Source organism: Myodes glareolus, chromosome 13 (genome assembly GCF_982192425.1).
Source record: "Myodes glareolus chromosome 13, mMyoGla1.1, whole genome shotgun sequence".
Lineage (NCBI taxonomy): Eukaryota > Metazoa > Chordata > Mammalia > Rodentia > Cricetidae > Myodes > Myodes glareolus.
In genome coordinates, this window is record NC_142038.1 from 65,853,441 (window position 1) to 65,878,116 (window position 24,676).

The 24,676-nt window shown below is 43.6% G+C and overlaps 1 protein-coding gene across 3 annotated transcripts in view; it reads left to right on the plus strand.

Moving 5' to 3' along the window:
* Window positions 1–24,676, plus strand: part of Garem1 (GRB2 associated regulator of MAPK1 subtype 1) — a 170,953-nt gene that overhangs the window by 49,405 nt on the left and 96,872 nt on the right. For 2 of the 3 annotated variants that reach the window (XM_048442662.3, XM_048442663.3), the window contains exon 2: window positions 7,158–7,298. In XM_048442662.3, the coding sequence (XP_048298619.2) occupies window positions 7,158–7,298 (141 nt within the window). Of the gene's footprint in view, window positions 1–7,157; window positions 7,299–24,676 lie in introns of those variants that run through there. The other variant, XM_048442664.3, reaches the window with a different exon arrangement.

Sequence of the window (24,676 nt, forward strand, 5' to 3'; positions counted from 1 at the left end):
TGCTCTTGGGCTCTTCTGGCTCATTTGCTGTGGTGTTACTTCTTTTTGTTCCTTTCATCATTTGGTGTCCAGTCCTTAGGGACAGAAATATGACAGGTACATTCTCCAGCTTTCTATTTAGAAGATGGTGAAACTGCTAAGACCCCCTTCACTGAAACTGTTCGAGGATGCTAGTTATATCATACTGGGTTATAGTCCTCAGTATATAGAATGCAAGCAGCTGAACAGAGATGGTGCCTCGAAACTACCTTTTCAAAGTGCAGAGAAGTTTGCATTTATGCAGAGCACTAGATAGAGAGCTGCTGGTAACGAGCCTTTTCAGTCCCTGTAGTTGGGAGACTGCCAGGGTGGAAGGTTATGCTGATAGGCGCTTTGCTTCAGGAAGGCTAACTGTGGTAACAAGAAGGGAATGCTGGAGCTGACGCTGGTGTGATGTCCCAGTAGAAGGCTGTTTCTCAGGCTGTGTGTGTGGTCAGCCATGTAGCAGGTACTTTGTTCTACTTTGTATTGACTAAGGAGGCCAGACAGCTGCACTGCCCTGTCTTTGGTCTCCAGGTGCTCTTGGAAATCGATATTTCTCACAAGGCCTGTGAACCGCCATTATGGGTGTGCCCAGGGCACGGGGTAGGCAGTGGCTGTCTGCTTACACACCATTGGCTGGAACTCAGGAATATGGCAAGGCTAACTGCCTCACTCCTTTGTATGCCGTGTTTAACCCCTGACATCGAAGGTATTTTTAAGTTGTAAAAAAACAAAACAAAACAAAAACCCTGCAGAGGTTTAATTTATTTCCTGCTGTATGGAAAAGATTGTACCATCAAATAAACACAGTTAAAATGTCACAGTATTCATTAATGGAGTAAAACTCCAAATATAATGCTGTCACTTGACCAGCTTTCTTTTGGAAGTTGGGAAAAAAGGACAACTCAAAATTATTAAATTAGATTTGTAATGAGAATCAACAAGGAAATTGTGGGAAAAAATTGTTTACCCATTTTGGCTAATTTAGCCAGACATAAGAACCAGTTTATGACCATTTCAAATAAAAATTCCAACTTCAGCGACCGATTCTCATTGCAAAAGCATAAACAAATCAGATTATTTCGGTTGGGGCTTTATTATCTGTCAATGAGTATGTGGTGTCCAACATAGCCAGGATTCTGTAACGGTGCTGAGACCAAATGAAGTCAACCAGGAATAACAGCAAACAGGAGAAAAATGAATCTGCATGTAAGGTTGTGCATTTGCTGCACAAAGTCAGGTATCCTTGGGGTTGGGGTGTAAACGCAGCTCCGGTGAAGTTCACTGACCCAGTGTTAGACTCCCGTGAAATGCAGCATCCAGAACAAGAGAACAAGTGCGGATTTGTTAATAAGCCTTAATTTTATAGTTGCCATTGTCACACAGCTCTCTCAGTTTAGGGAATTATCAAAATCACATGGGTTTGGCCTTTTCTTGGTTCTCTTAATGTAGGATATGTTCTGTATGGATAGGAACATGTCAGAAACAAATCCAACGTGGACATGCATCTGTCTTTCCCAATTTTGACTTTATCCTAACATTAAAAGAAAACTTCAGTCTCGAACTGATAGATTTAATATTAGACACATTTAGCCGTCAGAGTTCACATCTACAGAGTTTTGTCTTTTCTTTTTCGGATTTTGTGATATTTGCAGTTACATCTTAGAGCCTAAGTCTAAACACAGAACTCACTTCCATCCTCTATAAACCTTGTATATATAGCCTGAAAGGAATTGTGCGGTATTTTAGTTCACTTATATTTTAAGTACAACTCTCATATGGTGCCATGTGTACAATTTTCCACTTATGACATCGTGGTAGCATTAAAAAATACTGGATTTTGGAGCATTTCAAATTTCAGATTTTTTTAAATTGGAGATGACTTAAAATATTTAATCTGCACCTCATTTTTCTGGTTAAAAAGAAAAGAAGCATTTGACACACTTGTGCTCTACTGTGAAAAGTGTTGTGTAACTTTGAGTTGATTTAGAACCATCCCAAATAATTCATACATACTAGAAGATGCCTGTGCTGTCCAGATCTGTTCATCTGTACTGACGTGCAAAGCTAAAGTAGTTATGAGGTTACAAGGTGTGTAGCAGGTTATGATCCAACCCAGAGAGGGTGTGCCACATGAAAGGAAGCAAGCATACTGGAGCATTTAAAGGCCCGTGGTACCCAAGGCCATGCATGTCTTCTGTGTCACACTCTGTGGGGTCTGGTGAGATGCCTGGCTACAAAGAAGTTTCTGTTTATAGTCCTGAATATCTTCTCTCTGCGACCCCAGTCGTGTTTCTTAAACCTGACGCGTGGCTGAGCCTCCCGTTTTTGCTTTTAAGACAGTTGCTAGCTGTACGGCCTGGGCTTTAACTCACTGTGTGCCCAGGCTGTCCTGGAACTTAGGGTCCTGCCTGAGGCTTCCAGGTGCTGGAAGGAACTGACGACTGACACCATGGCCCTGGCAAGACAAAATTTTAAATGTCTTTATTATAATTATACACATATATACACACACACACACATATACATTTAAAAGTTGAGTTCATAACTCTAAAACAAATTTAAAATTTCAGCATAGATCATAAGCAAAGATACAAAATTACTGTGATTTAAATCAATAAAATCTGTCTTGACATTTAGTTAGGATTAGGCTTGAGATGGAAAGACACTTATGTAGGTGGCATTTGAGCTTTTTTTTTTTTAAGATCAATAGGAGAAGATCTGGGCGTATAGAGGTGAGAATATAAAGAGAAGAACGAAAGTGAGGGCAGGGACCAGTACATTAGAGTGGAGCAAATGTTTGAAGAGCAAAGAGCCCCTGGGAGTTAATGTAGGGTAGGGACATGAGATTGATTTGGTCCAAAGGGTGGATGAAAACCTTTGAAGATGTGTGGATAGAGCAATAGGGTACACTACTTGTAATTGGTCTTCACTAGAGGAATATTTGAATAAGTGAGAAGAGGGAAAATTAAGGTGGAAGATCCAGAAGGTTGGCTCTGTTCATTTGTCTTGCTACTGTGTTGCTAGGACCTGGAACATAGAACATAGTTAATCATCTGTCAGCGTCGCTGAATGGCTGTGTGGTGTGTGACACATGGCAGGACCTGGAACATAGACCATAGTCTTCAGTCGGTGTCACTGAATGGTTGTGTGGTGAATGACACATGACCAGGAGAGAGGCGTCCCTTCAGAGGTATGGAAAGTAAGCTTAGATTAGGTGCTCTACATAGAAATTAACAACTGATACCATGAGCTGGAGAGCGACCTGTAGCTAAGGGAGACAAAAAGGAGCAGGCTTAGGCTGAATCTTTCCCACCCCTGTAATGGCTGGTGAAAGGGGAGACACTGAGAGGTGACAGAGATGGTGAAGGGGGGATACACTGAGAGAGGAGACAGAGATGGTGACGGGGGAGATGCCGGGAGAAGTGACAGAGATGGTGATTTGGGAGGGTGCTTTGTACCATAAGCCAAAAGGCAGAAGGGCAATTATTCATTTCTCTTGTCAAACTCATAAATGATTAGTTTGGATTTTGAAATTGAGCCTTATTTTAAAGCAGATTTGCTTTCAAACTGCCCAGTGTTAAAAAAAAAAGTACGGATATCATAACAGGAATACGTAGATTACTATAGAGGGGAGCAAGGTCAAAGCAAGCAAATGGGGTGCATCCTGAAGCGTCTTAGCTCAGAGTAATTTCAGGATGTTTGCATGTTTTAGAATGTAACACCCACTTCCTTTAGGCTTCCCATGACTACAGCATGAGCTATAAAATGTATTGCATTAGACATCGTTGTTAAGCACCAGGTAATATATCACAAAAGGATGTTTGCTTTGTGGATTCATTTAATTCCCTATCTTTATTAGTGACCTACCCTGAGATATTTTTTTAAGTTATTGTATTGTTTTATTTCCAGACAAATTCCATAAAACTTATTTTGCCTAAAGCAGGCACACACAGCAGTTGTTAAAAAAATAAAATAAGACATAAGCTCAAAAAGAGGCATTGCTTTTGCCTACTTTATGGCTCCGAAAGTCTTCCTGGCTCTTCCTAGTGTTTGCTACAGCAGCAAGCGCAGGACTGAGCTCTATGTTCCCGTTTTGAATGACTTTGCTGCAGTGGTTTTTCGGGTGCCACTTTATCCCACTGTGGAATAAAATTAAAACATTCTTTATGATACAATTCACTTGGTGAAAATCAGATTTTTCTTCTCTCCCTGAGTGACAGTGTGCTCTCCCGCTGCATTTCCCATGTGGGCCCCAGGACTTGGTTTTCTCCCTTCACCAATGCAGCTTTCAGTAATATCTCCAGACTCGTGTTCCCTGAGTGGTGGTGTTCACTCCTGGCTCCTGGAAGGCTCCCATCTCTTCCTCATGAGCCCAGAGGCTCTGCTCTCCCCTTAATGCTGCCTTCATCTCTGCTGACATTCTAGGTTCGGTCTAGATCGCATATCTCTTTACACAGCATAGATCTTGTGCTCCCTCCCACTAATTACACGTGGGCATACTGTGAGCTTCTGAAACGACAGCACCAAGTCTCCTTTATATTTCTGCCAACTCCTCCATTGCCTGCTCATAGAATAAAAAAGCAGTACAAATTAAGTGGGTGCAGACATCATGGCACTTGGGCACTAACGTACACGTACACACACAAAATAAGTATGTAAACAAATAAGGAAATGAAAAATAAAAGTTTTTTGGATAAATGAATAAAGTATATTTTGAAATTTGAAGAGCGTGCAGCCTGCCCCCTCAGACATGTGGCCCCTTTGTAATACTTTCATGATCCCCTTAATAAACTTTTCCTGTTTTCCATTGCACCTCTCTTATAATTCTCTGGTGATGAAAGCATTCACTGTTCTTGGTGGCATGGCCGCCCCCTCCCTGCTGGATCCCGAGGTGTGTATTTAGCTCACTGATGTGTGAGTCCCAGATGCTCAGCAGCGTGCTGGCTGTTCTGGGTGAATCAGTGAATGAACTGGGAGCCCACAGTCAGCTTCTCCGTTTCCTGGGTTACTGCCAGTGGTTTTTCAGGTAAGGCCAATGTGGTGACAGAAGAGAAGGAAGAAATATAGAGTCTCCTACTAAACTAGCTGTACACCTCCAAGCAAACTTCTTGACTGCTCTGAAGGTCATTTCCTTCCCTGTTAAAGAAGAGCATGAGCTAAAATTACAGTGTTGGATTAATATTTAGACCAGAAAACAAAAGTTAGTGGCTGAAGTGATGAGTCCTAACAGATCAGATTGGGTCATGATTCCTTCCATTTGTTGTCACTGCCTGTTCTCTGAGAAGTAGGGTTGGTCACCCATCTTGTCAGTGAGAAGCAGAGGTCCCGCCCGAGACCACACGTTGGAGCACAGCTGCTGGAGAGAGTAGGTCTACTGAGCACACCCGCTGCAGGCTCTGCCTCCCTGGAGGTTGCTGTGGTAGATACTGCTTATTATCTCCTTTGGATGAAGCTTCTAGAGCTTTTTCTTCCTGCCTTCATAAGCCTGGGGAATGTGAAGGGCTGATGAGTGCCCCAGGAGATGTTATTATGAAATAGCCTAGTCCTCCCCAAGCATGAGGTGCAAGGGAGTCTGGGAACCCCACCCCCTTCCCACCCTGCTAATGAACACTACTTCCAGGTCATTCCCACCCTCTAAATAAAGTATTTAAATCTTTTTTTTCTATGCTCAAAGATAAAATATTCTTGCATCAAAACTGTTTCAAGGATCATCATGGTATTGGTGTAGAAGCCAGTTAGCTATGGTTGTGACGACTGAGTAACCATTACCGGCTTCATTAATGATGGAAAAGTACTGAATCTTTTCTTTTTAGAGTGGTCTGCAAATGTCATTTCAAAACATACAATGACATCACTAATACCTCTTAATTATTGCAGTAAAGTTGCATGAAAAATGAAGAAGACTGTCTTCCCTATGAAGGAATTAACCTCGGCAGATACTTTCATTGGGAATTTAGAATGACTAACCCAACTTAATAGGCTGGATTTTGACAGCATCTGAAAAATATCTTTTACATTTGAAGGAGTGGATTTCCCTTTTGAAATAGTTTGTCATCATTTCAGAAAGCTAAAAAGGTACTTCAGAGAGTATTTAAGTGCGAAATAATTCCATTTGGATGCTATAAAGCTTCATTATGCTTAATTGATTGGGAGGGTTGGTGGCAAGCCAGAGAACTGGCGGATGAATGTGTGGGACTTAAAAGGAATATATGAATTTCATGTCAAACACTCCTTCAACAGACCAAAGTTTGTTTGTGATAGTTTTATTGTAGTGCTACAGAGCTAAGTTTTGGCACCTTCTGGTCTACATTTGAATCCCACTTTTCCACTCATTAAACCTCTGAGTTTAGACATATCACTTCATATTTGGATCTTGGTTTCCCTCACCTGGGAAGGAACAATGTCTTCATCTTCCATGAAATGACTAAACATCATCTGAGCAGTACCTGCTGTACACACTGAGTGATGTTTGTCATCAAGTCCCAGCCATTTAGATATGATGATGTATGTAAATACCATTTTGCCAAATAAATGGAAAACGCCTGTATGGAACCTTGTGTATAATTTTCAACTTGGCATAAAAACCTTTTTTCTTTATATCTTTCTTTCCTCCTTTTTTTCCAACTTAAGGAATTAATATTGTGTTATGAATTGTCAATTTGTTAATAAATAAAATCTCTCTTTTTCTCTTTGTGTGTGTATGTGTGTGTGTGTGTGTGTGTGTGTGTGTGGCTGGCAGGAAGGTAATGCTACCCTTTTTCCTAAGTTGAGCAATTTTTTGTTTGGTTGTTTGAGAAATGGCAGCAACAAAACTAGGCTCGCATGGCCTCCAGCTCCAGTGGGAGCAGGGACACCCAGAGCATCACCGTATTTTTTGAGATAAGTTCTTTCACTGGCCAGGCACCTGCTCATTGGGTAGAGACTGGCTGGTCAGTAAACACCGGAGATCCTCCTGCCTCTGCCTCCCCTGTGCTGAGGATTGAACTTAGGTCCTAACGCTTGTGTGGCAAGTGTTTTTCAGACTACGCCATCTCCCTAAACCCACGCAAGCTTCAACTAAAGAAATTTCACTGTAGGATGTGGAGTAAGCTGACATGAATTCCAACCGTCTTCTATGAAACTGTGTTTTCTAGGAGAATGCGTGGAAGGGCTGCGGGAGAATGACTACCTGCTGATCCATTCCTGCCGGCAGTGGACCACCATCACTGCCCATAGCCTGGAGGAAGGTCACTATGTCATTGGGCCAAAGATAGAGATCCCCGTACATTATGCAGGTAAGACTTGGCAAGACGTGCCGCCGAGAGAGGAGGAAGAGTTGATTTCTTTGGTCTCTGTAGCAGGAAATAGAAATATTTCTTATTATATTTCCTGTATTTTTTCTAGCCTACCAACACTTTTGTGTGATTTTTATTATTATTTTAATAAATGATAGCTCCATTTTGTCATAGATATTTGTAAGTAATGGAGCTGGGTGTTTATAAGGTGAAAATTTCACACGAAGAACTTCTCCGTCTTGGAATCGGAGCACTATGTGAAGCCAATCCAGGAGCTCCACATTCGTGAGCATCTGAGTAATCCAGGTCCAGCCTGAGCAATGCTTTTGTGAAAGACTGGGCTGGAGCAACACCAGGTGCTGTCTCACAAGTGAGCATAAAAGTATCTGTTTAGAAGGTCACATACCTGGGCATGCCACTCCTCTCAAGTAGTCTGTTAGCACTGGCATGACCTCATTGCTCTACTTACATGTGGACACTGCCCACCTTGTCTCCCTGTCACCTTACTGGAATCTCTGTTTGGCTCAGGGATGTCACTGCACTTAGTTTTGTTGAGTAAATTCTGTGGTGAGAATTGAACTTGTAATGTATAAATAAATAAACTTTGCTTAATAAAATTTTAGTAGGGGTAGCCTATAAATCAGTTTTTAAAAACAAATATATTACTATTTGCTGTCTTCTAGGTTTGAAAGGTCATCAAATAAAGTTATTAACTTACCTGTTTTTCCACTTTTTAAAAAGTTATTGCAGGATATTTTAACCATCTAACTATAAATTGTGCAAAGCTAGACTACTGTTCTGGCTTTGACAGACTTGTCTACAATGTTAGGCAAGTTACATATTTGAAAACGGATTCTTGCCATATTCTAGAATAGTAGCAAATGGTATTTGTTCAAACAGTGCTTAATGAATGAATAAATGCTTTGGTAGCTTTTTGATTCTTAGGAGTCTTCAGTTGCTCACTAAACTTTTTTTTTAAATAAAAAAAACCCTTTCCAAAAGTATTATAGGAAAGAGAATTTTTGTGGCCTAAAACTTAGTCTTTTAGAATTATATGTGGGTGGAATTTTCCATCGGGACCTCTGGCCAGCTCCCAAATAACCACACAGAGACTTAATATTAATTATACATGTTCAGCCAATAACTTAGACTTGTTACTAGCTAACTCTTACAGATTAAATTTAATTATATTTCTTATTTCTGCTCTACCATGCGGCAGTGCCTTTTCAACACCGCATGTTCATCTTGCTTCTCTCGACATCTCCTTGCGACTCTGCCTTCTTCTTCACCACACTCTGTTTTTTGTCTGCAAGTCCCACCTAACCTTTTCCTGCCTTCCTATTGGCCATTCATCCCTTTATTAGAACACTGAGAGTAACAGATAGTCACAGTGTACAAAAAGATTGTTCCATGGCAGCTGTACTGCTTAGTTATGAGTAGGCTTTACAGGCAAAGTAAGTAGGTGGCGCCTGCAAAAGGTGCTGTGTTTATGAGATTAGCAGCCAGGCAGCTGGGCAGAGTTTGTAGGAGCAGGGAATTTGGCAAGCCCTTGGGCTGCCCACATTCCCCTCTAAGAGGTTCCGCCCAAACAAGATCCATTTTATTTTCAGCAAGCTCAACTCTAGTTTCTCTCTTTATAGAAAACTAGAAAGTAAATTGCTATCATGTACGTTTTTACCTGGACAGTGTTCTATCAGTCAGCTTGAGTTTTAGAAGTGTCTGAGACATGATGATTGACTCTGTCAATCAGTCTTCCCAGTGGACTGCTTATTTCTCCATGGAGACTCCCTCATGCCTTGTCTGAGAAAGAGTGGACATCCTACAAACTGAGTCAGTCACCTCTCTGCTTTCTGGCTGCAGTGGACACTTTCCCATTGCCCCAGTCACCCTGCCAGAGTCAGCTCCCTTAGCTGTGCAGCTTCTCTGATAGGGAGGGCCTTCCTCTGTCTCAGATCGACTCGGCTGCATGCCATATTCATCTGACACAGGTCATGACTCTTCACTCATTTGCCACTTCCTGTGCTCCCATACACCTCCCTCTGGTCACCACTGAACTGTGCATTTCTTAACCAATTAGATAGATGTCAAAAATTCCTTGAGCATTCTTTCTGTCTGTCAGTCTACAAGTTGACTGTTCTATCTGTCAAGAAGTTGATTCACTTCTTGGTGGAAATGGGATTTGTAATCTTGACTACACAGTGGAATCAAGGAGAAGGTTCTGGAAAGAGTGATTGCTGAGTCCTACCTGTAGAGATTCTAGTTCAGTTGTTTGCAGGGGTTGCATAGGTCTAAATGGTTGTATAAGATGGGCATCAGGTTTTTCAAGGGTTTTCCATGGCTAAAAATACATTAAAGTTCGGGAAGAGCATCCAGTATCAAATGATAAGATTCCCCCCCCAGCTAAAACCAACAGCAGACACAAGTATTTTGAGCTTATGCTTTTGTGTTGATAGCCATTCATCTTTCAGTGGGAAGAAAGGAATGGCATGTTCAGACACTAACTCTGGATGAGCAATGAGGACACAGGTGACAGACGGTGCCTGTAATGCCACATGTCGCAAAGATGCGGATTATCATTAATGAAATAGAACTGCCGATTCTATGCTAAATTGAGAAGTCGGGACTAACGTCATACCACTTTACATTAATGAATAGGAAATAAATTAAAGAAGAGAAACCTGAAATGAGGCCAAGTGCTTTATGAGGTCATTTGCCATTAGGCATGAAGGACAGGTGGCTGGTGATGAGTGTCAGTCCCAGATTGCTGAGCTGTTTCCCTTGGATTTCTTCAGCAAGAAGCCTGAGTAGAAGTTTGGAGGTCCAGATAGATATGATATTATTGACCTTTTGTTTGGGGCTCCACATTTTTTGACACATGAAGGCATTTGCAATTCAGAGTTTATAGTCACAAAGCTGGCTGGCTCTCTTGCCTCTTGGTAGAATATTTGCTTCCTGTGTGTTTAGCCCTGGCGTCAGATCCCCTGACCCTGATCTTCAGCACTACAAAGAAAAATGTTCACAAGGACAAATGTTAGTGATTTTTCTAGTTTTTATTTTCTTTCATCTTCTATGCTAACAGGTAAACAAGAAGGCAGGTTTTTTGGTTATATTTTAAATAGATTTATTAATTTTGGCTCAATGACTTCACTGGTTTGAGTGGCATATTTATAAACTGTGTTCTTAGTTTTTCAGGCAAAGTTTCCCTGTTTCCCAGGCTTAACTCAAACTCCTGGGTCCAAGCCATCATTCTCCTGCCTCAGCCTACCTAAGGTCTGGGATAGCACCCTGCTTATATTAGAGTGGTATCCAGTTTGTTTCCAAGAAAAGATTTATTCGAAAGTTCAGCCATTGGAAGAGAGAGCATTCAAGTGCAGGGTGGGGACAAAAGCTGCCACTTCATTGTTCTTGCTCATTTGAGCCCTGGCTGTAATTAGCACAGAATCCACTTATCCAGGCATGTATTACTGTTGTATTATTAGCTTCAGGATCTCATCTAAGTTGGGATTCGTCTTTGATTCCTGGAGAAGTCTTAATAAGTAGCTCGCAAACACCTTTAGCTTAGCAGCGGTAGCACAGCCCACCAGCCTCATGATAGCTCGTTTGATTTCTGCCACTTGCTCACTCTCTATACTGGTTGGACAAATTCTAGTTTCTTCATGTACCAGTGGGATAGAGTACCTTTCTTCCCAAGAAGCCTGGAGGGTATGCAAATGGAACACCTTTCAGACCACTTAGCGCCTTCTGAGCAGACATTAACCATGCTGATCACCACAGTGAGCCCAACAAAATGCCTGAGTTCCTTGCCCCTATTTTGGATTAATCAAAAGGTGAGTTGCTTACTTTTCTCCTCACTGAAGCAAGATGAACATCAGTACCACTTAGCGTTGTTCTGGCAACTGTGCATAGTTTGGCGCTCTCTCTCTCTCTCTCTCTCTCTCTCTCTCTCTCTCTCTCTCTCTCTGTGTGTGTGTGTGTGTGTTGTATCTGTGTTGTCTATTTCATTTTGCCTTTTAATAGTTTTGAGAACTTCATACGTGGGCCCTGGATCTGTATCACTCCTTCCCTTCCTCTCCCTCCAGTTCCCCCTATGCCACCTCCCAAATTCATGTTCCCTTCTTTATTATTGTTATGTGTACAGATGTGTGAATATCTGTGTGCATGTGTGTGCACCTTTGAGTGTTTAGCCTACTGAGTCCATTTAGCATTGCTCATATGTACATGTGTGTAGAGTTGACCTCTCGAGACTGGGCAACCTATGTGGGAGCTTCGTCCTGGAGTAGATTCTTCATCTCTTGGCAGCTATTGGCCACCTGTAGCTCTCCACCTAGGGCTGAGGCCATGTGGAATTTGCCCCACCAACATTGGCATGATAGCTGGTATTGTCATTATTGCTGGTCGGATTCAGGCCGTCATATTTTGGGAGTTCCTGAATGCAACGTCTTCTGAACTTTGTCTTGAGGCCTTATCCTTATATCGTTACTCAGTGTGGCCCATTTTGGTCTCACGTTCTCACTTATTTTTATCCTTCTTCCCCTGCCCAAATGTATATTCAGACCTACAGCCATGTATCTTTTTGAATATTTGGGAGTAGACAGCACATGTGCCCTAATACTTCACTATGCATGTCTAACACAACTGCCATACAGTTGGCAGAGTCAGGGTACCCATGCTTTCCTCTGCAGCCCATATTCCGGTGCTGCCCCTAGTGTCCTTTATCACCTTTTCCTATCGAGGATGACACCAGTCCACCCAGTGCATCTCATCATCAAGTCTCTTCGGCGTGCTTTCATCTGGGACCGTTCCTGGGCTGTCTTTGTGCTGTGTGGTGTGGACATGTTCAAAGAGTACGGGCTATCACCTCGTGATCATTTTCCACCTGTGCACTCTGTGCAGGGGTCTATGTATGTGACCGTGTCCTCCTCAGGAGCCACAGCAGGGAGCCAGTGTGCCTATTACTAATCATACCCGTTCCATCATCGGGTTGTCCGATTTCTTTTCTGTATCTATATTTATTTATAGACATCTATAGATAGATAGATGGATGATAGGGTCATTGCTTGGAAATTTGGAAGAGGAAGCTTCCAGACCCTCTTGTTCCTCCTCTGCATCTTCCTTCCCTCCACTTCACCCTGTTTGTGCAGCCACTGGCCACGTCTGTCCAGTGCAGCGTTTGCTGCGCTGTGTTGGGAACTGGTGCTCAGGCAGTCTTCACCCTGTGGTAAGGAAAAGCTTCTTGCTCATTTCTTCACGTACCTATGGATTACTGTTCTTATTTACGTTAATGTTCCAATTGCTGACCCCTTGTCTGGGCAGCCTGCTGTCTGTGTTCTTGTCTAGCATGCCTTCCTTTCTGGCTTAGGTCGCAGGCATTCCTTCAGTTAATATACTGCTTCAGTAGGAGGAGCAAAAGCACTGCCCCTCACTTTGTGGTCTTTGTAAATGGAGTCCCATGGGTTTGGGTGGTGGACAGCCTAGGAAGCCATATGTATCCAAGAAAGTGATGAAACTCTATGCCTTTTCCTCCGTTTTTTTTTTTTTTTTTTTCTTTTCCTTTTTTGAGACTGAGTCTGTGTAGCCCAGATGGTCTCTCAGTTGAGATCCTCCTGCTTTAGCCTGGAATTACAGGTCATGTGCCACCACATCTGGTTCCAAACTCTACATTGTTAAAAAAAAAAAGTCCCAATTCTGAACTCTCCCATACTCTGTGTCAGAGATTTTCGTGACATTTCTCATGTGAGAATGATTTCCTACAGTGTAAGAAGGAGCTGAATGTGTCCTGAAGTCTGCACTCGGACACGGCAGCCCTAAGACACCCCTGTGCTGGCTTCTGAGATGATTCAGTGTGCTCCAGACAAATAAAGACTTTCTGGAAGCAGAGCTTGTTTGGTAGCGCAGTCGGTTCTGAGAGAGAATGTGTGCAGTTAGCACTGTTTTGTTACAGTACAGGAAGAGCTGTGTCGTCTTCAGAAAAGAGGTGGCCACTCCCCAACAAGTGCACTCGGATGGCATCCCAGATGAACTCATATTAACCTTCCAACTTCCCATCACTACCTGATGTCAACAGCTTTCTAAGGACCGTGCAACACAGAGCTCAGTTTCTCAGCATTCTGTATCCTCAGAATAACTGACCAGAAATTCAGACCTGCTCTGCCACTCTGTGTGCCCACCCTTGCCCCTCGGTCTCCCTGACTTATTCAACTGAACACATCTAAAAATTCAAAGTTTTTAGATGCCTTTCTACAACTGGATTCTAGCTAAGGGTTCCTAAGGACGAATGGTTTTCATTCCGCGTTTAGATGACTGTGTGACAATTGCATTTTTTCTTCACTCCGCACTCCAGCAGATTCAGATGATCACCTCGAAATTACATCACATTTGTGTGACCCACCCCACCCAGGGCCTTAAATCTGATTTAGTATTCATAGTTTGACGTCTGAGTTCTTTAAATTGAATCTAAACTTAGGATCACATAAAGTTCTGGCTATGCTACACGTCTGAAATTGTGTTTGTCATCCCAAGCTCTAAGTCTCCCGGTAATGGACATTTCCCTGAGACTGTGTTGTAGAGATTGTCATAGATCTAACTTTTTGTTGTTGGTGGTGGTGTTTTGTTTTATTTTTGATTCTTTGAGACAGGGTCTCTCTACGTAGCCTTGGTTGTCAATGAACTCACTATGTAGACCAGGCTGGCCGCAGTCTCACGAGCTTCTCTTCCTCCCAAGTGCTGGGATTAAAGGCATGTGTCACCACACCTGGCCTATAGATCTAACTTTCTAAATGCCTCTGCTCATGAGGCCTTTGAAGCAAGGGATTTTTCTTGCTCATGTCTCAAGAAAAGCAAAATAAAACTATCAACTTGGCATGGTAGGCCATGTTTGTTACTCAACATGTTTGTAACATGTTGTAACATGTTTGTAACACAAGGGAGTAGGAAGTTCATGAATTTTAGGTCAACTTGATCATATATAGCAACTTCTAGGTCAGCCTGAATTGCATAGTAAGACCGTTTCTAAACACCAGCAACAGCCAAACTAGATCAAAACATACTAAGACATAACTTTAAGAAACCAAAGAGGGCCAGGCTGTTTTGGCTCACACCTTTAATCCCAGCATTTGGGAGGCAGAGGCAGGCAGATCTCTGTAAATTTGAGGCCAGCCTGAACTACAACAGTGAGTTCCAGGACAGCCACAAAGAAACCTTGTCTCAAAAAACAAAGCAAAACAAAAGCAAACAAACAAACAGAAAAAAACAAATAAAAAAAAAAGAGGTAAGCCTAACTCTGGAGGGCAAGACCTGTGATCCCAGCTACTCAGGAGTGCAGGCAAGAATAGGAATATTACAAATTCAAGGCCGGTCTGGGGTACAGACAGAGTTCAAGGCCAGCCTGGGCTGCTTAATAAGACCCTATCTCAAAGTACAAAGTAAATGGAAGGCTGAGGACGTGGCTCAGTAGTGGAGTACTTGTTTAGTGTGTGTGAGGCCATAGCTTCAATCCCCATTGTAGACAGGAAAGGAGAAGAGCAGAGGGAGGGAAAGGAAAGGGAATGGAGAAACGGATGGGAATGTGAGATGCCTGTGTGTCCGTGCTCCACCACGTGGGCAGGTAGTGCAATTCTCAGTGCGTTCATGAGAATTTAACTTCATGAACCGCTTGCTGTCATCATGGATGAACAGATTGCTCCTGGGAGGTAAGCATCTGAGATAAACTCCAGCCATGTTAGCTTCTATTTTTAAATTCCCACCCTCCTGCGAATCCGGTCACTCTCTATGAAGCCAGAATGATCTCAGTGTCTTCTCTCGGAGCCGCTCTCCATGTAGAAATGAGGGAGGCTTGCACACACGTTTGGTAGACTTGCTTATGCAGCCTGCACATCCCTTCTTCGGCAAAGCACCTGGGTTTACATGGCAGTGCCTGCTTTTAAAGATGTGACATGTACAATGTCTATCTCATGACAGAATTATAATAGTGTACGATCTAATATAACCTTGAATCATAATTACTGAACAAAAGGAAATGTCGAAACAAACAATTCCATTCTCCTGAGCTACACGTTTAATTAGCATGAATCACCAGTTTATAAAAGTGGCTGCTAGTGCAGAACCACATTTACTCGCTCTGTTCGGAGGGGAACTCTGTGATGAAAAAACGGAAAAGAGCAAACTTTCCTTTGAAAGTCCTGAGGAGTGACATTCTAGGCCAGGGAACATTTGTCCCAGCCAGGCTGACCATTAATAATTATTAGACGTCTAACAGCAAGCAGCATCCGTGATTGAATTGCTCGGCCATGGTAGATGAGGAAACGTCCGCTAGTTCTTGTTGTTCCCTAGACCTTGTATTGCTTCACACGACTTTCACAACAGACCCGCTAAGGTCTCTTCTCTACTTTCTTGCATTTTGCAAATATGCAAATGAGATCCTGGACTGTTAAGTCTCTGGTGATGTCACACGGCCAATAGATATGACTTGAAGCTGGGATACTTAGCCCCATGGCTTCTCTTACTGTAATCACTTGGGAAGTTCTAGAAGACACTTTCTGTGTGGACAGGACACCTATCCATCCTAGACCTGTTAGAACTAGCTAGTATGTTGGCTTCCTTAGTGCTCAGCCCACGCTAAGGGGATAGATAAGTCAGTAGATAGTCAGTTTTTACATTTTCACTGCGCACAGCAGCAGCCATCTACCCTTCTCTGAGTGATGACCAAGGAGAGTTTCCAGGACACCAAGGCCTGTGGAATGGACTCTTGCTGGGCTTTGAGTCCCAGTCATTGCTGGAGAAAGATCTGCTGTGTACCAACTGAGGAAACAGGTGGTCCTCACCAGGGTATTCTCGGGATAGAAACTGGTAAAGCTAACTGGTAATGGAGTCAGCAGCCAGTGGACCCTGAAGACAGCAAGGGAGGACCGGTGTTTTCATCAAGACTTTTATATTAAAGGGAAGCGAGACGACATGGGAATGAAAAGCTCCTACTGTTTTGTTTCAGTCAATACTGCAATCCGAAGACTCTACTAGGCCAAATGGAGTAATCCAAGAGAGGAGAAGAAAAACACTAATGTAATTGCCAGGTGTTTGGGAAATTGTCCACCATTCAGGGTGGATGTGACTGTCATGAAGGGCAGGCACTGAGAGGGAGACCCTGCAAGGTGTATCTGTTTCAGCTCCTGGCATTTCTGGGTGGCCTGTCCTCTACCCAGGAGAACAAGGGTCGTACAAGCCAGTGTCACATGAGGTAGAGGACCATGGCACCTCCTACACAGAAGCAAAGGTGTGACAGAGCCTAGAGTTCCTTCTGTGGCTTCCTTGTGGCTTTGGAGAAGGGTTTTAGGACCTTTCCTTGGGAAAGTGCAATATTTCATTTCTGAAGGAAAACAGATTGGAGAGAAAAAAGTGTCAAGTAAAGGTTAAAAAAAAAATCTTCTGCTTCTTGGAGTCCGCCAAAGCCCACCCCATTGGTAATGCCTTCTCGCATGCTCCCACCCTGTTCTCCTTATTTCTGGTCAGAGAGAAATTCACACTCAACTCAAAGCAAGAATGCAAACATTATGTAAAGATTCACTTTCCTGAAAGAATAAATTGGAAATTGCCACCAATCATTGATACAGCTTCAGCATGGCTCATCCACTTTGATTGCTTCAAATACTAACCCAGGGCTCACTGGGGGTGGGCCCCGGCTTCATTGCCTGCTCCTCAACATCAGTCATAATGACCCAAGGAAATTGATGGCCTGTTTCACTGGTTTTATTTGCTGTGACGTCGCTGTCCTGATTATAATAGGAATTATCTTTATTTTTGTAAGATAGTGTTACTAAAAGATAAATGTGATTTTAATATAGACACACAAATGTTTTTTATTAGAAGATATGGGAAGAAACTATGATCTAATACATTAGTAGTTATTTGGCATTATATGATGTGCCTTTCCTTGATGGTTTTATAAATACTAATAAAATACCTTTAATACAAACTATAGAATCACTTGGTTGCTATTTCCCAATTTCAGATCATTTAATCTTATACACCCTGTAGATTGTATACTTATCTACATACAAAAACTCTATGCTCAAAAGAATTCACTTCTAAGCCAAAACAGAAGTGGTATGTGGGAGTCAGGACAAGGGTGGCATGTGGGGTTCAGAATGAAGAGAACATATGGGGTTCAGGACATGGGTGGCATGTGGGGTTCAGGACAGGTGACACATGGGGTTTATGACAGAGATGGCATGTGGGGCTCATGACAAGGGTGGCATGCACACAGTACATGGGTGCACATGGGGTTTAGAACAGGGGTCTTATGTGAGGTTCAAAACAGAAGTAACATGTGGTAACATGTGGAATTCAGGACAGGTGTAACATCCACATGAGGTTCAGAACAGGGGTGCACACTCATGGGGTTCAGAGCAGGGATGGCATATATAAGGGGTTCAGAACAGGATGGGATGTGTAGATCAGAACAGGGGTACATACACATGGGGCTCAGAACAGGGGTGCATACTCATGGCATTCAGAACAGGTGTATGTACACATGGGGTTCAGAACAGGGGTGCACACACATGGGGTTCAGAACAGGATGGGATGTGTAGTTCAGAACAGGGGTACATACACATGGGACTCAGAACAGGGGTGCATACTCATAGCGTTCAGAACAGGTGTATGTACACATGGGGTTCAGAACAGGGGTGCACACACATGGGGTTCAGAACAGGATAGCATGCACAGGGGATTCAGAACAGGGGTGCATACACATAGGGTTCAGAACAGGGTGGCATGCACTGGGGCTTCAGAACTGGAGTAGCAATTGGAACTCAGAATTCCTAGGCTGCTGCTCTTTGACTCCTCTTCTTATATCCCGGTATCCAGTGGAAAACCGGTGCTGGAGAGCTGAGGCCAGTTCCGGGCTAATGTAACCTGTGAGATAATGTGATCAATATGGGTGGAAAGTTTGAAGAGCCGCCTGTGACCACGCTGTTAATGGAGTGTTTATAGCTTGGGTGGGAACATGCGCATCTCACTTCGTAATTTGATTTCCACGTTGGATTTGTACCTCTGGTCTTTTCAAAGGATCCCTTTTAACTCCTAGGAACAAATTTGTGCTTTTTCTCTTTGTGGAAAACAGACCTTCCAAACCAATTACACTGCTAGTAAAACTTTTTGAAGTCACTTGGCACCGTTTCTTGGGATTAGAATCTGACTTTATGACTCACTACTCGGGGAAGTGGAGTGCTGGCTTTCTCTGCAGGCTGACCCTTCTGGTAGCTGTCAATAGACACAGAGCAACAATGAACCAAGCTTAGCATGCACACTGCTGCCGTGTGATGCAAGAGGAGAGATGATTCAGACGCTAGCATGCTAGTTTCAGTAGGTGTGTGTGACGCAGTGCCTCCTCCAGCTCGTCAGAACTAGTTGACAGAACATCCTGGGGTCTGACCCTCCGAGTGACTCAAGCCAATGGGATTGTAAGGCAAGCAAAACAGAGTTTTTATCTTCGAACATTAAAAGTCGTTGTCAGGAAATGAAACACAGTAGGATGTAGGCATGTGAACTGTTCTTGTTCTTCAGCCAAGAGTTTTCCATCCTTGGTAACGACTGGTATTTCGAGTAGTCCTTCACACCACTTCACCATCTCAGCCTTCTGTTTGAAGCGGACCCCTTGTGTGGGAATTCCAGCCCTGTCTACTCTGACTTTCCTTCTTGCTCCTAGTGGTCCTGCATGCCTCATCTTCTTAGTGTCACTTAGGGTCACTTCCTCAGTCCCAGAACAAGTCTTCTGGTTATGTCACCTGCTCCAGAGACCTTCCTCTCCTTCTCATGGAGTGTTCTCTGTGAATGTCAGGTTCTTTTTGCTCTCTTTGTCCTAATTGCTGGCCAGACTTTCCCAGTGTTCTCTCCCATGTGACTGCAACCATTGTCTAACGCTGACTCTCAGGTCCCCCCAAGCTGATATTGCTCTTACAGGTTTTTGTTGACCTGCTGTCTTCTGTTCCTTGTGTAGAAGACTCACACATCCACTTTCTGACTGTAGTCTTTCCTCAAATTCTGTTGTCCTTAAACACCTTCTCACTGTCCCCAAGCACCAGGAGGCCATCTTCTTCCCTTCTCTTCAAAATCCCTGCAGCAGTTTTCACCCAGGACTTCTGACAAGCAGAGTTCGTATCTGTGGTCCATAGAATGGAGGGGCAGGGGTCTTTGTAGGTTTGTTAAGAAGCTAATCAGAGTACATGCAAGAGTTTGGGCTCCAGGTATATCAACAGGAGGTGCAGAAACCCTGGGCTGGGAAGCTGTTGGAATTAGCTGCCAGGATTAGAAGGTGATGGGGAACAACCTGACTGGTGTGTGTGTGTGTGTGTCCAGGTGAGTGAGACGGGTCAGGAGTAGACAAAGCTATGATAATGGTAGTAGGAATACCAGTTAGGAAGTTGTTGAAATAAAGCCAAGGGAAGATAGTGAGGCCCTAGATCAGGTGGTGTAGGGATGGAGGTGAGAATTGATATCTACATTATGGGGAGAGGGAGATGTTTGCACAAACTTTAAGGAAACCCTTCAGCCTCCCCCACTTCTCTCTCTTTCGTTCCTACCAAACAGACACACTTGCCTCTTCATAACAGCCTTAATTTATTTCTTTGTCATTTCCATGTCTGCTAGTTTATGTCTATGTCTTTGTTGCTGAAAGCTTTTCAGCTTAAAATAAATGTTGCTAGGCCAGCAAGAAGGCTCAGCAAATAAAGCACTTGCTACCAACCTTGACAAGCTGAGTTTAGTCCCCAGGACCCACATGGTAGAAGGAGAAAACTGACCTCTACACACATGCCATGGCATGTGCACACCCGCACATTCACATACATACATACATGTGTGTAAATAAATAAAGGTAATAATATTAAAGAAATGTTGGCAACAAGATGAAATATTTCAATAATATCAAATATGATTAAAATCTTTAACTAGGATTATTCTAGGAATATCCAATGTTGTTAAGTCTGTAGTCATACAGTGTGATTTTGTTTTAAAACCCTGTAATCTCTGAGAAGCCAGGGGCCTTCTGATCCAAATTTCTCATGATCTCAGACACTGGAGTCTGTAGAGTCTTGACTGGAAGGCACGCACTTATCTCTTCATGCCTGGTTCTGTGTGTGGCAGCCAAAACTGCTGCATAGCAAAGTTTTGCTTTCAGTGAAGGGTCAGATGACAAAGAGGAAGGGGCGGGTGTGTGAAAATCTCATGCTCTAAAGACTAACCTACAAAAATTTGGTAGTTTTACCTATATTTGGCTCTTACTTTTTAACTGCATCCTATAGGAATTCTTCATTCACATGTTAAAATCTAGGACAAAGATGAATTGAACTATTATGTTCAATTGCCACATATTTTTCAATTCAGGTTTAACCAAGTTTCTCATGAAGGAGAATCTATAATGTAGGTCAACTTACTACAATCAAAGTCTCTGTCAGGGGGTTTGAGGAGACAGCAGTTAGTACAGAGCTTGCTATGGGGGCCTGAATTTGCTCCCAGATCCCAGGTTAAAAACAAAACAAAAAACAGGTATGATGGTTCATGCTTGTAATCCTAGTGCTGAGGAGACAGGGTCTGTCAGACTATGGAGCTTGCTGCTCAGCCATTCTAACCTTGACAAGCACCAGCTCAATGAGAGATCCTGTCTCAAAAACCAAGTGTGGATGGCACCTGAGGAATGAACAAAAGCCTCAGACATGTGCACATGCACCTGAACATGCACACGGTAAAATGCGCTAAGGAATTTGTCAGAGTTCTGAATGACACTGTTGCTCCTTATTTAAGGGAAGAATGATTGTTTCCTTTGTTTAACACAGACCAGCAGTTCTTAAACAGATTTAAAGTTGCATCTATTTCCCAACTCTGGGAACATCTGCCCAGTGTGGACACATTTTTGGTTGTTGCCAGAGGAAGATCACTACTATGATCTGGTGGCAGAAGCCAAAAATGCAACTGAGCATTCTATGTCTCCCTGTGCATGTGGAAGCTGCTGCATGCGACTGAGCATCCTGTAGTCTCCCTGTGCATGTGGCAGCTGCCGCAGCATAGAATGTCCTCATCTCCAGCATCAGTAGTGCTACAGTAGACACACCCAGATAGATCACCAGCATCAGTAGTGCTACAGCAGACACACCCAGATAGATCACCAGCATCCGTTTTATATTCCACTACATATAAAAAATTCTCAGTTTTCAAATGCAGGCTGTCAGGCAGACACTGTCTGGAAAATCGATGTCAGAGTTGATTTCTAAAACAACCAGTTGTTGACCAGACTGCAGGGCGGCGGGAGAAAGGGGGAAAACTAGTTCAACAGATTGTGAATTCATGTTCCTTTCCATACACTCTGCCTGAGACTGACAGCAGCCAAGTGTGTCATGGCAGAAAAATTCAGGGGGCTGTGGTGGAGCAATCCCTTCCGCTGGGAAACTTTGTTTACCGTCCAGCAAAGTGTGCTTAACTTTCCCCCCTTCTTCTTTATTTACCAAAGGGGTTGGGGGAAGTATGTCTATAAATGCCTATCTTTTAAAAGAATGAAAACATAGCAAACCAGGACTACCTGTTTCAGAGAGTAGGAGCCACCTACCTGATATGGGTCTTTAAGTGTTATGAAATGTAGAATTTAACATAGGAAATAGCAACCTGAGACTCCACCCCCCTGCTCCTGGTACTCCTCACAAGTGTATCTCTTCCATTTTCTATCACTGATTCTCCATCCTTCCCAGCCACTTCAACAAGTCTTTTATTTTGCTTTTAACTTCAGGCAACTGCATAGAGAGTCTGATCTAGGAAGGAGAGATGGCAATGAAACGGGATTGCTACATATCTGTAGATCTATCCAGATATTCATCAGATGATTGGTGCTAGGCAGTAGGTGTAGGGAGTGGAGCAACAATTGGCTATGGTGAGAGTTGGGTCCCCTATTGAGCCTCAGGGAGTGTCTACCACTTGGTGACTGGACCATCATCTCGTTTAGTATAGAAGCTGTGCTTTACTGGGTATGGAAGCTCAGGTTCTGATCCTCCAGGGTATGGAAGTAAAGTTGAGATTCGAACTCAGGGCCAACTGGCTATAGAACCACCACACCCAACCTGCCGAACAGCTAACGTTCAGAGTTCTCATGAACCTCGTGGCTTGGTCTCTGTTCTGTAAGGGTGAGCTCATCCTCCTGATGTTGGTTTTGTGCAGCAGGTGAGGACAGCCCTTTGTGACTGGCAAATTGTGCAAGTCCAATGGAAGTAGCAGATAATACAGCCCTTTGTTCCTCAGCCTCGGGACTTTGGAGAGGCTGCCCCAGTCTCTCGCTCAGGCTGGGTTCTATGAATCATGAAGAGTGTTGACAGGGTATTGACCAAGGCCGCGATTCTTCCTTCTGTTTTTCCACCTCGCCCTTCCTTTACCCTCTTGTTGGTGTTCACGGTGTTCACGGGGAATGCTCTTCAGTAGAGCTCTTCCCTCAGGAAAGGCTCACAGCGTGCTGCGACGTCTGTTCCTCTCAGGTCAGAGGATCCCACAGGAAGGCCTCCCGTGTGTTCCTAAGTTGTACAGTGACCTGGGATGGAGCTAGAAGCTGAAGTGTGACTCCTGGAATTTTCTAACTCATCTTCTCTGCTGCTCTTCTCTGACCTGCACCGGCACAGAACAAACAAGGGTCTCTTCTGAGGTGCAAAAGCGAAGACCAGATGGTGTACTGTACCTGCTACAGAAGCCGTTCAGAACCTGTCTTTTCTCTCGTGCTTCTGACAAGTTCCCATGTGGTGGCCCCAAGCTTGTTTCTACAAGAAGGTGTTCGATCTTTTGACACTGTGTCATGACATCGTGGTCTCCAAGTTATACTCAAGAACCTGCAATGGAGCTGTACAGGATCCCACAGGCATACACATACACACACATACATCAAAAAAACAAACAAAGAAAAAAAATACATATACACACAAAAAAACCTCAAGTGAGGTCAGTGACATCACTCAGTAAGTAAAGGCACCTGCCTCTGAGCCTTACAGTCTCGGGAACACACATGATGCAAGGGAGATCCGAACCCTACAAGTTGTCCTCTAACCACCACACATGTGCCTTGGTGTGTGTATACGTGCACAAGCACACACACACACACACACACACACACACACAAAGAAATAGAATAAATAAAAATAAATGAGTAATACCCTTATAATGTGTTCAGAAAGTTTACAATTTTGTGTTGAACTTTAATCATAATTGTGTCAGGCTACATGTGACCTGTGAGCCACAGACTGGGCATGCCTGTGAAAGGCATTGACACACAGGTCCCTGAAGACAGTCTGCACACTTGGCAACTGGATAGTGCCACATTGCACAGAGTAGTGCAACAGTATCACTGACTGGGTTCAGGAGCGATTCTCCTAGTAGAAATGAGACTGGACAGTCAAGAACCATTAGAGAAAGCCAGTCCCTCTGGCTGGCAGCTTGAAGGGACTCTGACCAAGATGTCCAGGTGGCAGGAACCACTTGAGTCAGTCCGGTGATGCCTTCCAAAGACTCCAGTGCATACCTCCCTTATGGCGGTAAGCCATCTGTGGTCCTGGTGCCTCTAGACTCAAGTACATACCTCCCTTATGGCAGGGAGCCGTCTCTGGTCCTGGTGTCTCTAGACTCCGGTGCATACCTCCCTTATGGCGGTAAGCCATCTGCAGTCCTGGTGCCTTTAGGAGCAGGAACAAGAGAAGGGTCCCACTCTCACCTTGACATTCTGTGGCTCAACAACTGCTCCTTCTTTCCAGCCACTGTGAGAATCCTCTGAAAAGGGCGATGCCAGGGAGGCTCACCGTCTGCCTCAACAGCTCTTCTACACGGTGTCTGGCCCCTCTGTGACTCGCTTTCATCGTTTATAAAATGAGCATGACAACATGGATCTCATCCACTTGTCATGAGGATTAGATGACACTTAGGAGCATAGCTGGCTACACTCAGCACCATGTGAGTGTTCTCAGCTGCCATTACTGCTTTTTCAAATGCATTTCTATTTGCAATTGCTATACAGGAATTGTACATAGTTAAGAGATTTCAGTGTGACATTTCAATACACACAAATCCCCAGCTTCATGGGTCTTTTTCACGGGCTGCTATGAGTTAGGGGAGTCTCCATGTCTTGCTCATTTAGATTGATAAAGCTGAACTTGAGAGTATCCCTTCTGCTCACAATGAACTTGGTGAGCCAAGAATGACTTGAACAGGCCAGTCTCTATGGCTGGCAGTTCTCGGATGGATTTGTGGTCCCTGCAGTTTTTAGTGCTATTCCTTGGGGTGTTGCGGTGGCTGTAGGGAAAATTACTTGATTCTGGTCTTTGCAACTGCAGTTCACATTTCCAACTCTACAACTTCAAAAATACTTTTTC